This window comes from Cnephaeus nilssonii (genome assembly GCF_951640355.1).
Source record: "Cnephaeus nilssonii genome assembly, chromosome: 17".
NCBI classification, from domain to species: Eukaryota; Metazoa; Chordata; class Mammalia; order Chiroptera; family Vespertilionidae; genus Cnephaeus; species Cnephaeus nilssonii.
In genome coordinates, this window is record NC_137088.1 from 45015994 (window position 1) to 45029741 (window position 13748).

A 13748-nucleotide genomic window follows, 5' to 3' on the forward strand; every position below is an offset into this window, starting at 1 on the left:
TGTGCAGTCAGAAAAGGTGTTTCCTCTATAGTTCACACCAATGAAGGGCTGGTCCCTGCTGAGGCCTAAAGCCTCTGGCCGAAGCTTTAGGCCTGGGAAGACCTCTCTAGCTCCCTCTGATCACCGGCTCAGCCCCTGCCCAGGCCTGCCCAGACTGAAAGCCTCTTGGACAGGAGCGGACCCCCAGCTCCCTACAATCAATCGCAGGGGGTCCGCTCCTGCCCAGGCTGAAAGCAGACCCCCAGCTCCCTGCCTAGGTGATCAATCGCAGGGGGTCCGCTGGTGTACCAGGCTGAAGAAACCCCCAGCTCCCTGCGATCGATGGCAGGGGGTCCGCTTGTGCACCAGGCCAAAAGTCTCTGGAGGCTGGAGTCCGCTCTGGCACCAGACCGAAAGCCTCCGCTGGAGGCTTTTGGCCTGGAGCCGGAGAGGACACCCAGCTCCCTGCTTTCGATGGCAGGGGGTCTGCTCACCATGCCCACCATCCAATCAGAGCGAGGAGCTGGGTGTCCGCCACGCCCACCATCCATCGAAAGCGGGGTCTGGGTGTCTGCTCCGGCTCCAGGCCAAAAGCTTCCGGTGGAGGCTTTAGGTCTGGTGCCAGAGTGGACCCCAGCTCCCTGCAATCAGTTGCAGGGGGTCAGCTCAGGGCGCCTATGTATGCAAATTAACCGCCATCTTGGTCGGGTTTATTTGCATACTTGCTCTGATTGGCTGATGGGCTTGGCTTGGCTGGTGGGTGTGGCTTGGGCGTAGCGAAGTTGCGGTCAATTTGCATATTACAGTTTTATTAGGTAGGATAGCTAATTACAATGGTATCATAGTGGTTTCAGTATTTATTGTTTCAGTACTTTTTGTTAATCTGCAATTCATTACCCAAAATTATATTTAAGTTGTATAGAAGCTGATATACTGTTGCTAGGGATAATATTTTTCCATTTAATGAAAACTTTGTGATGAAAGAACATTCCAAAACCATCAAATCTGCACTACAAACTCAAAGGCATATTACTTTATCATGCTATTCATTCAACAAATATAATTAACATGCATAATTAATTCATGCACTGGAGGTGGGGTCCCTCAGCCCGGCCTGTCCCCTCTCACAGTCCGGGAGCCCTCAGGGGCGGGAGGCGACCTGGCAATTGGGGATGGCTACACCCCCATCACACCTCTGCTGCTGTCACTGCTGGCAGTGCAAGCCTCTGCAGGCCCTGGGCGGCTGGGCAGCTGCCATCCAAGGCTTGCCTGCACCTCAGACCAGCCCTGGGCAGCTAGGGGGCTGAGGGGACTGGGGGACTCCGGAGGCAGGTGTGCTGGCGGGGCTGAGGGGACTGGGCACCGTCATCTTGTGGCTGTGGGCACCGCCATCTTTGAGGGTGTGATAGTCAATTAGCATATTCCCTCTTTATTGGCTGTGGGTGCCGCCATCTTTGCAATGGCATGAGGGTCAAATAGCATATTCCCTCTTTGTTAGATAGGATAAGTGAGGTAGCTGGCTGGCCAGTACAAATAAATAATTAGAATAAAACTAACTGGCATGGTTAGATCAAGCCTGTTATATCTTCTTTGAAATAAATTTCAACAGAGTGAGCCATATATCCATTACTCCCCACCCCCAACATTTTATCAGGAAAAATTTTGAACATATATGCAAAACTAGAAAGACCTGTACAGTGATTACACACCTATTCACCATTTAGATTAAAAATTACCATTTCCTGCCCTGGCCAGTATGGCTCAGTTGGTTGGAGCATCACCCCATACACCAAAAGGTGGTAGATTTGATTCCTGTTAGGGCACATACCTTGGGGCATGTGTGGAATGCAACAAGTCAATGTTTCTCTCTCACATAGATGTTTCTCTCTCTCTCCTTTCCTCTCTCTAAAATCAATAAAAATAATCACTTCCCTTATTTGCTTCTCTTTTTAACCTTTTGCACTTGGATGTCGAGATTAAAATTACTCTTTGAATGTATCAATAATTTGAAATATAAAAAAATCCAAATAAATAAGTTTGTATGAAAAGAAACTCCAGTTTTTTATTCTACTGCCGCGCTTTGTAAAATCTGGGATATTTAATAAATTAAATCCCGAGTAGAATAAAGGAATCGAGAAAAAAGCAAGCAAGTGCAAAGGGTTAAACATTTGAAAGCAAGTTGCAAACAACGTCTTTTGACATTGATATTCTGTTTGGAGAACCTTGGCCAGGTGCCTTGTAGAATGTCCCACATTTTCAACCAGCCATTTTAAAATCAATGATCATAATAAATATCCAAATAAAGTCAGATATTCAAGCCTGATATTTTTATATGTTGCTAAAATAAGCAGAAATATGACCTTGATTTTTCTCCACCCAGTCCTCCAATTAGTTTTGAGGCTCTTTCAAGTTTCTTAGCACACAGTTCCACCTGATCTTGTAAACGAGCCTTTTCCTCAGTTTTTTCAAAAAATATATTTTGTAAGGTTTCCAAATGATGTTCAACTTCTGCCAATTCTGCTCTCTTCTGATTCAAAATTTCCATGATCTCAGCTAAGGACTTCTGAGCTTCTGTTAAACGGGCTTTCTTAGGAGCCACTACCTGTTTGGGAACAATATATGCAGCTGTGATGTATACTCTGTAAAACTGACATTTATATAATTCTTTATAGATATTATGAATTTAAAACATGTATTATTATACATTCACTTGTTACTTATAATAAAAAACATATAAAATAAACATTTTGCCTTAAATCTTACATCTTTTTATACACAAATAATTAAAGTATCTTTATATATTTTGTAAAATATATAAATCATTCTGAACTAGTACACTGTCATATGTAAAACAGATAAATTATTCTGAACTAACAAAATGTCACAATATGTAGCAAAAAAATGACACAATAGATACCAAAATGTCTCTAAATAAGTTGCGAACAGTTGCCAAAAACAGAGAAAAATATGTAATAGAATTATAAATGTTTAAAATACATGAATATGCTTTTTCTTGTTGTTGGTTTTCATTTTTGCATTTCCAAGTCTGTGAATTTCTCAGTCAGGTGAGACCTTGATGTTCAATTTCACTACCAAAACTGAATTTTCCTCAACAAATCTTGAAAACCCACATTTTTGTTGAGAAAAAAAGTTCTAATTTTATTATGCTCATTAGTATATCAAGAAAGGGGTTTGCCAAGCAAAATAGAAACAGACTCATAGAAACAGAGAACAGAGGGGAGGAGGGTCAGGAAACGAGGTGAAAAGGTAAAGGGATTTAGCAGCACAAATTGATGGTTGCAAAACAGCCACAGAGATGTGGATTGCAGCATGGAGAATATATTCAGTAATGTTGAGATAACGGGGTATGGGGCCAGCTGGGTGCTTAGGGCAGCCAGGGACCACTCTGAGGAGAGCATAGTTTTCCAGCCACTTTGCTATACATCTGAAACTGGTGCATAATGAATGTAAACTGTGGTTGGAAAAAAGAAAAAAAGAATAGAGTTTGCAATTTTATCTTTGAGTGTATTATAAGCCATTGTTAGGAAGAATTTAGATGACCAAAGAGAGTATGTATATTTGAAATAAGGGACACCTAAGCCTTCTGCCATGAATAAATGTGAAGGCAAAGAGGGAAAAGGGAGGCAAGTTAGCAGACACTGAATGTCCCACTATCTCTTCTATTGGCTGAAATCTTGAAGGAGACATGTTAAATAAATAGATAGAAAGTAGGAAAATCTGCTTTCTACTTTTGACTTTGGAGGAGACCTTGCTGGATACCTCCCTTTAACAGTGAATTAAAATGGTAGTGTGGAGGGGTAGACTGGGAAGTCAGGAAAGAACCTGAATACTCTGGCTTCTGTGCTTAATGGAAAGGATCCAGAAGATTCTACATGTCTTGTGGGTTAAGAGCTTGCAGACCTGGTATGAGACTACTGTGGGGAGGGACAAGAGGCTCAATGGAAGAACATCCCAGATAAAATTAATTTTATTTATTTAACAGGTGTATACAGGTCTACTCCTGTGAAACTAACATTATTAGGAGTACCTACCCAATTGTTACAGCCTGATCACTCATTCTGTACTCTGAGTTTGTTCTACACACATGCTACCATGTATTTTTACCTGCCTTTTTATTTATATTTCCTGCTTCCCTGGGTAGAATTCTGCAAGCTGCAGTGTTTTCCTGGTCCTCTGCTAGCCACATTTACAAAATGCTCTTAAAACCATTCTCTGCTCTCCCAGGAAGTTGGCCCCAAGGGCTACTCCATAACAGGTTTCCTATCAATGGAGGCCATTGCTTTAGGGGATCTTTCCATGCTCTGCCTCTTAACCCTACTTGGATCTTCTTACTTCTAACGCTTAGAATTAATTATTTAATCTGTCACTTTGCCCTTGAAGCTTTAGATTTTTCTTTTTTTATGCCCATCCTTCATTAAACTCCAATTCTCTTTTGGCCCAGGTCCCAATGGGTACAGGTCAGTCTGGCCAGTTTCAGTGGTCATCCCTGCTCCCACAGCACCAGCACGCACACAGCCCCATCCAGGGTATGTCACATGAAAGTATTCTCTTCAGCTACTAGATACTCGATGTCTGATGTCTATGCTTTAGCAGGACAATTCTTTCTGGTAGCACTTTTAGGAAAGTCTTAAATAGCAAATGCATGCATAGATTTTAATTTCTGGGAATATTTCAATAGAAAATGGATATGTTGATCCTCAAAATACCTTTGCAACTCTGTCATATACTTCCATAGCCATGATCCATTTACACAGACCCTCAGCTGCAGAAGAAGCCTTCGCAATCTTAGGGGGGTCAAACTCAGGGTTTGTTAAATAGTCACCACGAATCTTCTGCATAACATTCACCTACAAAACAAAGATTTAGATCTTAAAGTTTCAACATATATCACACAATCATAAGGTGAAAAAGAATCACACATAGTAAAAAATTTTCGTATAAAAAAGTTATGTTGTCTTTAAAAACCAGTCAGTACTTCGAAATAATTTCAAAATAAGCATAATTATAGTTGAAATATAAGTCATTTTTGAGCAAAATATCCAAACTTGTTATAGATATTGAGGGAAAATATTTTTTCTAAAAAAATTAAAAGACTTTTGTGGATTAAGAAAAGATGAAGAAAAGAAGAAAGGACAATTAAACATTAATAAATAAACAAGGGTGCTGATGGAAAAGAATGCTTTATACTTTATCTCACATAAATTTGTGTATCTGATTAATAAATTATTATAAGAAGACACTTAAAATAACTTTTTCATGTCAATATTACACTAAAACAGTAAATTATTAAATGACTTTCAGTGGTTGGAAACAAGAGAGGGTCTATGCATTATGAGAATTCATGGGATAGTAACAAATACAATGTCCCCTTATTTATTATTTTAATCCAAAATGGAATATCTCCTTATGTTTTATATAGTATCACATAATATTAAAGATCTTATACATCTCAGCAAAGTTACATTTAGTAAAAAACAAAAAATTCAATGAAACTCACTGGAATGTTGTCCTTGTCATATTCTTTCAAATCTCTTAAGAAATTCATATCTCCCAGAAGTTTTTTGCTAGGTGCCCAGTAATCAAATATCTATAAATAAAATTTTGCAAACTTATTAAATATATAATTAAAGATGCTTGCTATAAGATTTTTCTTCTTGAAGTTTAAGATATATTTTCCAGAAAAACTATATACTGTGAAAATATTAACTTTTGTCTTCTTGGAAATAAAAGACTCCTCTCCCCAAGATCATATTATATATATCAAATGTTTAAAATATGAACATGAGATTATACATTAAATTTATTACAAAAATTAAACATTGAAAGAGAAATGATACGTGGTATGTGATTGTTGTACATGAAAATAACTTTGTAAAGTAAGAGCCTATTTATTTTCTTTATTATCTCCAAAGAAGGATAGAATGACAAAAAACAAAACAAAACACAACTCAATTCTCCAATTCAGGGATTCTAACCTAAGTATAAAAACCTAAAAAGAAAATAAGTCTATAACTTTACTTTAGGATGGATGCTATGCCTTCCTTTTTAAAGGGATATAGCCTTGAATAAAAAATGATCTATAAGAAGCTAACTTGTATTGTGAGCTTAGTGTTTGTGAAGCTTTATATATAAGAGCTTTATATGTATTAACTAATCTAATTCTCATATTAATTTTATGAGGCAAGTACTATGATAACCCTCTTTTTTTCCTTTTATTTATTTATTTTTTGATAACCCTCTTTTTATAGTTTCACAGAGATTAAGCATTTTGCTGAAGGTCACATTACTAATGGGATTGGGATTCCTGAAGACAGGCATTCTGGCCCCAGAGCACATGCTTTTAACAACCTCTCTAGACTGTAACACAGCAGAATTTTGAATGCTCAGAAACAACACCAATGTGGTTATATATCAGATTTTTGAGAATCCTGGCTGGAAAAGCTCAGGAATTCCAGTGCTCATTCAATCCCAACCCCATGAGATTAGGGAACCCTGCATAGGCAGGAAAGGAGATGGAATCAACTAGATCCACATTTTTCTGATGCCATACTACCTTAGTTTTGCTCTGGAATAAATATAGTGTTTTCCATAATTGATTCTGAATCCATTCAATCTGGAAGACAATGTTTTTTTTCCCTGGACTAGGTTCTATTGACATTTAATTTGACAGTAGTTGCTATAAAGTATTCTGTACATTCATGCACATGTTTTAAATCTGTTTCTAGTTATTACCTTTCCTCCAGTTCCTGAAGGATCTGTAATTTTTTCTGGTTTTATATCTTTCATGACACAAATAGCAGCCATAACTAGCTTAACACCAGATGGAGGATTCTTCATTGATTTCACAATTGTAATGTCAGCTGGCTAAATCAAAAGAAAACAGGATATCTTCAGAATAGTTTATTTCTAAATAATAAGCTTTTAAAGTAAAACATCAATTTTCATTTGAAATTGTAATTGTTTTTTGCTTTGCATCACTATAATAAACAATATTAACACAGATTAACAGCAATGGTTCTCAAACATCTGGAAGATCATAGATCCTTATGAGAATATTATGACAGCTATAAACCCTCCAGAAAATATATTTTTGCACATAAACACAAAATTTGTATATAAGCACACACCAAGCCTATACATGGAAGCCAGGTAAAGAACCCAAATTCAGACAAAGACTTAACTCTATATTTTCTTATATGTAATTAGAGGCCTAATGCATGAAATCGTACAAGAGTAGGCCTTCCTTCTCCTGGCTGCCGGCACCGGCTTCCCTCTGGCACCTGGGACCGGGACTTCCCTCTGGCTGCTGGCAGGCACCTGGGACCCGGGCTTCCTTCGCAGCCCTGGCTTCGTAAGGAAGGTCATCTGGCCTAATTAGCATATTACACTTTTATTATTATAGATGCTAGAGGCCTGGTGCATGAATTTGTGCACCAGCAGGGTCCCTCAGCCTGGCCTGCAGGATTGGGCCAAAACCAGCTCTTCAACATCCCATGAAAGGTCCCGGATTGCAAGAGGGCACAGGCCAGGCCAAGGGACCCCACTGCTGCACGATCAGGGCTGGGAAGGGATGCGGGAGGTTGGCCAGCCGGGGAGGGACTGCAGGAGGGCTCCAGGGCATGTCCGGCCCATCTCGCTCAGTCCCAATTGGCCGGACCCCAGCAGCAAGCTAACCTACCTGTTGGAGTGTCTGCCCCCTGATGGTCAGTGCACGTCATGGTGACTGGTCAACTGTTTGCCCTCTGGTGGTCAGTGCATGTCATAGCAACTGGTCGACTGGTTGACTGTCTGCCCCATGGTGGTCAGTGCACATCATAGCGAGCAGTTGAGCAGCCTTAGCATACCATTAGCATATTATGCTTTGATTGGTTGAACAGATGATTGGATGACCAGACACTTAGCATATTAGGCTTTTATTATATAGGATTAGTTTTAACCCCCTCCCCCAAAAATGTAAGAAGAGATAGGTCCCAATTCCAAACTTATTTTTAAAAAAGGTATATATTGTTATGACAGACACAATAGATTCACTTACTTAATATCCACTCCAATATCCTCTGACCTCTCTTATAATTGCTAGGAAGCTAACAACTATATATTTTAGTTTCCCATGCAGCTAGAGTTGTGAGAGGTCATTCGGTTCCACCATCAGATCACTTGAATGATAAAAGAACTCACAATGAATAAGTGGGGAGATGGGCAGAGTGTGAGACATCTATTTTGCCCACATGGATTATAGTAGAGATGGTGTGGCTCTGTTGGAAGGCTCTGCAAGCTTCTGACTCAGAGGGTCCTCTGGTAGACTATTTATGCAATTTGGCTTTGAATCATTCCTGACAGCTCAGCCTATGATCTGTTCTTCAGCTCTTCCAACAATTCTGTAATCCATTTGTAAAATTCCCGAAAAAGTACTATCAGCTTATACTAAATAGAGTCAATTCTCTTCTCTGCAACTGAACCCTAAGTCATATCAAATACAGTATTTGACACCAACAATGGTAAAAGCAACAGACTCACAATGAAATAGCTGGAGGGATTTGAAGACATTAAGAATCCTGTGAGTTTCAGAGAATGGAGTACTGAATGTCCATGATACACAGTGATAAAATAGTTACTTAGATTAATGCTCATGATCATCTACAATGGAGTGCTTATTAAAAACAAGGCTTTGTCAGAATAATTGACTGCTATGATAAACGTCTAAGGAGAAAATGAAGAAAGACCACTGGGTAGAATGTGGCCTTTAATGTTCCAAAGAGCAGACAGGAAGAAAATAATAAGCTCAGGGTTTTTAATTCCTGACTCACAGCACAGTGAGAGCACTAGGGCATTTCTATAAATGCCCTGAAATAATCTCATGTCTTGCCTGGCTGGCATAGCTCAGTGGTGAGCATCGACCTATGAGCCAGTTGAGGCACATGCCTGGGTTGCAGGCTTGATCCCCAGTGTGGGGCATGCAGGAGGCAGCTGATCAATGATTCTCTCTCATCATTGATGTTTTTATCTCTCTCTCCCTTCCTCTCTTAAATCAATAAAAATAAATGATAATAATCTCACATCTTAAAACTACAAGGCATCAGACAGAATTTGATCCTCTGAGATGCTGAATTACCCATAGGTTGAACTCATCATCTTGTCAGGTCTCTTACATAAAAGTTAGGGCACTGATTAGAAAAGAAGGCAAGTAAGTAAATTTAGTTTTTACTCACTACATTATTCTTTGTATTAATTTGCTATGGATATTGAAAACATTTTTATAAATTGGTAGTGGTTCATGGATTGTGGGCAGGCCAATTAGGTCTAGATTTTCTCACTAATTTACATAACAAATACTTAGAGCCCTAGCCGGTGTTGTTGAGTGGTTAGAGTGTCATCCCACACCAGAGGGTTGCGGGTTCAATTCCCAGTCAAGGGCATGTACCTGGGTTGCAGGTTCGATCCCCAGCCCTTAATATTTCTTTAATATAAGCAAAGCAAAAATAGAGACACTTTTACCATAAATCCTTTCATTATTCTTTCCTATTGATTACAAAGGTTAAATGAATAAATGGCCTGAATCTCTGCCTAAAGTTTTAAAAAAATTTGCAATGTCTAAGTTGTAAATTGCAGAATTGCTTTTTTTTTTTTAATTGGATACAAGCATTTTCTGGCTTTGGGCCAACAGAAGCATAAGTTGTTAGTGTTTTTTTTTTTTAAGTAGTTATTTATCTTTTTTAAAAATTTTTATTGATTTCATAGAGGAAGAGAGAGGGAGAGAGAAAGAGAGAGAGATAGAAATACCAATGATGAGAGAGAAACATTGATCAGCTGCCTCCTGCATGTCCCCTACTGGGGATTGAGCCTGCAACCCGGGCATGTGTCCTTGACCAGAATCGAACCTGGGACCTTTCAGTCCACAGGCTGACACTCTATCCACTGAGCCAAACCAGCTAGGACTAGTAGTAATTTAAATAGATTTTTGTATTAGATCTGAAAATGTTGTCTTTTTAATTGAAAACATATCAATATTTAAATTGTTAACAGCCTTAGGCTGTTAATTTTATGTATGCCATGACAGTGACATACAGTGGGTTTTGATACATGTGATACATGGAATATCGCATTGTGGTAAGGATTTGTCATAACAATAGATTGTTGTGTGCTGTTTAAATAATAACCAATGTATTAAACCAAAGTGTTGCCACACATTAGTACCATTTTATGTAAGTTATTTAGAAGTTGCATTCTTTTCTTCATTGGATATATTTTTATGACATCATGAGAAGAAAACAAAGCTATAATAAATTGTCTTTTAAGAAAAATTAAAGTAACTTGGTCTCCGAGGAGATATTTAATGTATTGAGAGAATTCAGCAGCCAAGTGTTATTACAGCACCATTGTGATAGCTCTCTGTGTTTTGTTATGAGTTTCTGTTAATCAACAATCTGTTTTTATAGCATAGTTTCTTTCAAGTTATGTTGTTAGAATATTCTGCTTCTGGGATCATGGCTTTTTCTCTGACACTATTGCATCTTTTTAATTCTTCCATAAAATATTTTTTAATTAGAAAAAAAAAAGAAGGTAGAGAGTGGTCTGAATATACTGAACCACTATACTACACTGGGCCTCCCTAGTCAACATAAGCTATCTTTCTTGCTTCCTTTGATGAGGTTGTTCTGGTCTTGCCTAAAGTCTTATATAATTCTGGCCAGATAGTTCAGTTGGTTAGAGCATCACATGCCAAGGTTGTGGGTTTGATCCCCAGTCAAGGTAGTAGGTTTAATCCCCAGTCAGGGCACATACATGAACCAACCAGTGAATACATAAATAAATGGAACAAACTGACGTCTCTCTCTCTCTCATCACTGGAAAAAAAAAATACTATATGAAGTCATATACAACCCACATCTGTATTGGAGATCTTTATGTTCTTCTGTACATGCATGTTCAGGAGGCTGCAGAAGGGTAGCTCCACATTATCTACATATATATCTATATATATAAAAGCCTAAGTGACCATTCTATTGTTCAACCGGTCGACCCGTCACTATGACACGCACTGACCACCAGGGGGAAGACGCTCAATGCACAGGATTGGGATCCCTCCTGTCTTGATGAGCCTTCAGGGATCAGGCTGAAACCGGCTATCCGACATCCCCTGAGGGGTCCTGGATTGCAAGAGGGCACAAGCCAGGCTGAGGGACCCCACTAGTTGCATGAATCCATGCACCAGGCCTCTAGTTTAACATATGCCTTCTGGTCCATGTACAGAACTACTTTGACCTCTTGGAGTCTGTTTGTTCCATTTTCATTGGAATATCCTGAATGAAAATTATAAATAATATATGAAAAGCAAAAAATAATATAATATATCAAAGAGGAGCTGTTAAGAGTCAAGTTTCAGCCCTGGTTGGGTGGCTCAGTTGTTTGGAATGTCGTCCCATACATCAAAAAGGTTGTGGGTTCGATTCCTGGTCAGGCCTCATAAGGGAGGCAACTGAGATGTTTCTCTCTCATATCTCTCTGTTTCTCTCTCTCTCTCTCTCTCTCTCTCTCTCTCTCTCTCTCTCTCTCTCTCTTTCTCTTATCCCCCCACCCCCCACTTCCTCAATCTCTTTTTTTAAAAATCAGTAAAAACATAACCTCAGGTAAGGACTTAAAAAAAAAGTCAAATTCAATTTGATTGGACAAAAACAATATAATATCATCCACTGAAATAAAACTACTCCTAATTAACCAAGTATCTGTACACAATTTTACTTTATTGGTGAAACATAAGGTAACTAATGCCAAAGCTTGCCTTTAGTGTATCCAGTGCAGAAAGAGCTGCTTCCAAGGCTGGAATCGCCTCAGCTAAGTCACTTTCACACTCATTTTTCAGAAGCTGGGCTTCTTCAGCCTTTCCACTGGCTATCTCTTCATCTAATTTCACAAACTTTCTTTTTGCTTCTACTTGTGCAGACTCTATCTCAATAACCTAAAGAAAAAAATAAAGACAATTCCTCAAACATTCTATTGCTTTCTCCCTTCTGGAGATAAAAGAATGTTTGAAAAGTAGGGAATTTTGAAAGGTAGAAAAGCCCAAGATAAAATGAGGAGAAATGCAAATACATGTAACCTAATTTGGTAATGGGCTTCCCCCTTCCCTTAAAAAATGAATGAAAGAAACCCGAAGAGATAGCCAATCAAGAGAAAAGGGTAAAGTCCCTAAGATCTAGTGGCAAAAATTGAGGCTTATTTTCTTTGTTAAAATTTATCCTTATTGTTGAAAAGTATTACAGATGTTCCCCTCCCTCCCCCATTGGCCCCCTTCATTCTTCTCCTGCCCCCTCAGTGTTATTTAGAATAGCTAAGATCTGGAAACAGCCCAAGTGCCCATCAGCAGATGAATGGATAAAAACAACAACAACAACAACAACAAACAAAACTGTGGTACATTTGTAGCTGTAAAAAAGAAGGATCTTTTACTCTTTGAGACAGCATGGAGGGACCTGGAGAGTATTATGCTAATGAAGTAAGCCAGTCAGAGAAAGACAAGTACCACATGATCTCACTTATATGTGGAATCTAATGAACAAAATAAGCTGAAGAACAAAATAGACCCAGATACTTTGAAGCATGCAACAGACTGACTATATTTCAGAGGGAAGGGGTAAGGGGCCAGAAGAGATTATCCAAAGAACTTATGGACACAGACAATAATGTGTTAAGGCTTATTTTCAAAGCTAATTTTACATATTTCAATTGTCTTCTGACATCAATTAAAATAAACATTCACGATACTCTACCTGCATCATATGTGCATTTTCAATTTTAGCTTCCTCCAATTTGGGCTGTAATTGAACAAGCTCCAATTTCATTTCACCAACCTAAATAGACAATTCATCATTAAGTTTTCATAGCTACAATAACTACAGAAACCAAACATAGGAAACTGAAACTTAAATGTATCAGAAAGTATTAGGGCCAGAAAATATTAACTTTTTCTTCCAGTTCTTTACATGATAAAAGAAATAATGAGAGTGTGGTCAATTTCCTTTACAAAATATTTTATCTTCCTTGAGTATATGACAGGGCAGCAGGAGAATGCAGTTGCCACAGAAGAAATGCAGATAGAAAAGAAGGTGGCAGCTTGGAGTATCCCTGTTATACTATTGCTTACATTGAAATAATGCTAATAAGCATTAGAAGTACTTGACTCATTTTTTTAAAAAAACACCAATCTTTTATTTTACCAGCCATTAAAATAAAAAGTCAACCCAGACTTCTTATATTCTCTCCAAATTCCAAAAAAATGAAGACTAAAACAAGATGTATCTGAGTCTGTGTGGTCTGGGTAACTTAGTAAACTTCTCTAAAACTCACTTTAATCATCTGTAAAATATAGATCATAAAAGTTTTTACCTCATGGAGTTGTCATGAGAGATAATTGAAGGAATACATGTGAAACATATAACACAGTGCCTGGCCCATATTATTTCTTACATTTCCTATTATATATTACCATTTTGAGCTGTCAAATGTACCTGAGATTCAGCAAAAGCTAGCTGGTCAAGCCCATTCACATATCTTTGTTTTGCTTCCACAACAGCTTGTCGCTTCTGAGTCAAAAGCTGTCGAAATGAGGCAATAAGTTCAAGATAAGAAGTAGCAGTAACATAGTTATGTCTTCCTAACTCCTGCAAGAACCTAAAAGAGAGGCAGATCATATATCTTAATATAAGTAATAGGCTTCAGAAAGTAAGAAGTAAATTCAACATAGCATTAAC

The 13748-nt window shown here is 38.4% G+C and overlaps 1 protein-coding gene across 1 annotated transcript in view; it reads right to left on the reverse strand.

Moving 5' to 3' along the window:
- DNAH12 (dynein axonemal heavy chain 12) overlaps positions 1 to 13748 on the reverse strand; it is a gene marked incomplete at both ends in the record, with an annotated part of 220130 nt that overhangs the window by 53025 nt on the left and 153357 nt on the right. The window contains 7 exons of the mRNA XM_079795396.1: positions 2340 to 2581; positions 4707 to 4847; positions 5498 to 5587; positions 6733 to 6864; positions 11780 to 11956; positions 12768 to 12848; positions 13506 to 13668. Of these exons, the coding sequence (XP_079651522.1) occupies positions 2340 to 2581; positions 4707 to 4847; positions 5498 to 5587; positions 6733 to 6864; positions 11780 to 11956; positions 12768 to 12848; positions 13506 to 13668 (1026 nt within the window). The remainder of the gene's footprint in view (positions 1 to 2339; positions 2582 to 4706; positions 4848 to 5497; positions 5588 to 6732; positions 6865 to 11779; positions 11957 to 12767; positions 12849 to 13505; positions 13669 to 13748) is intronic.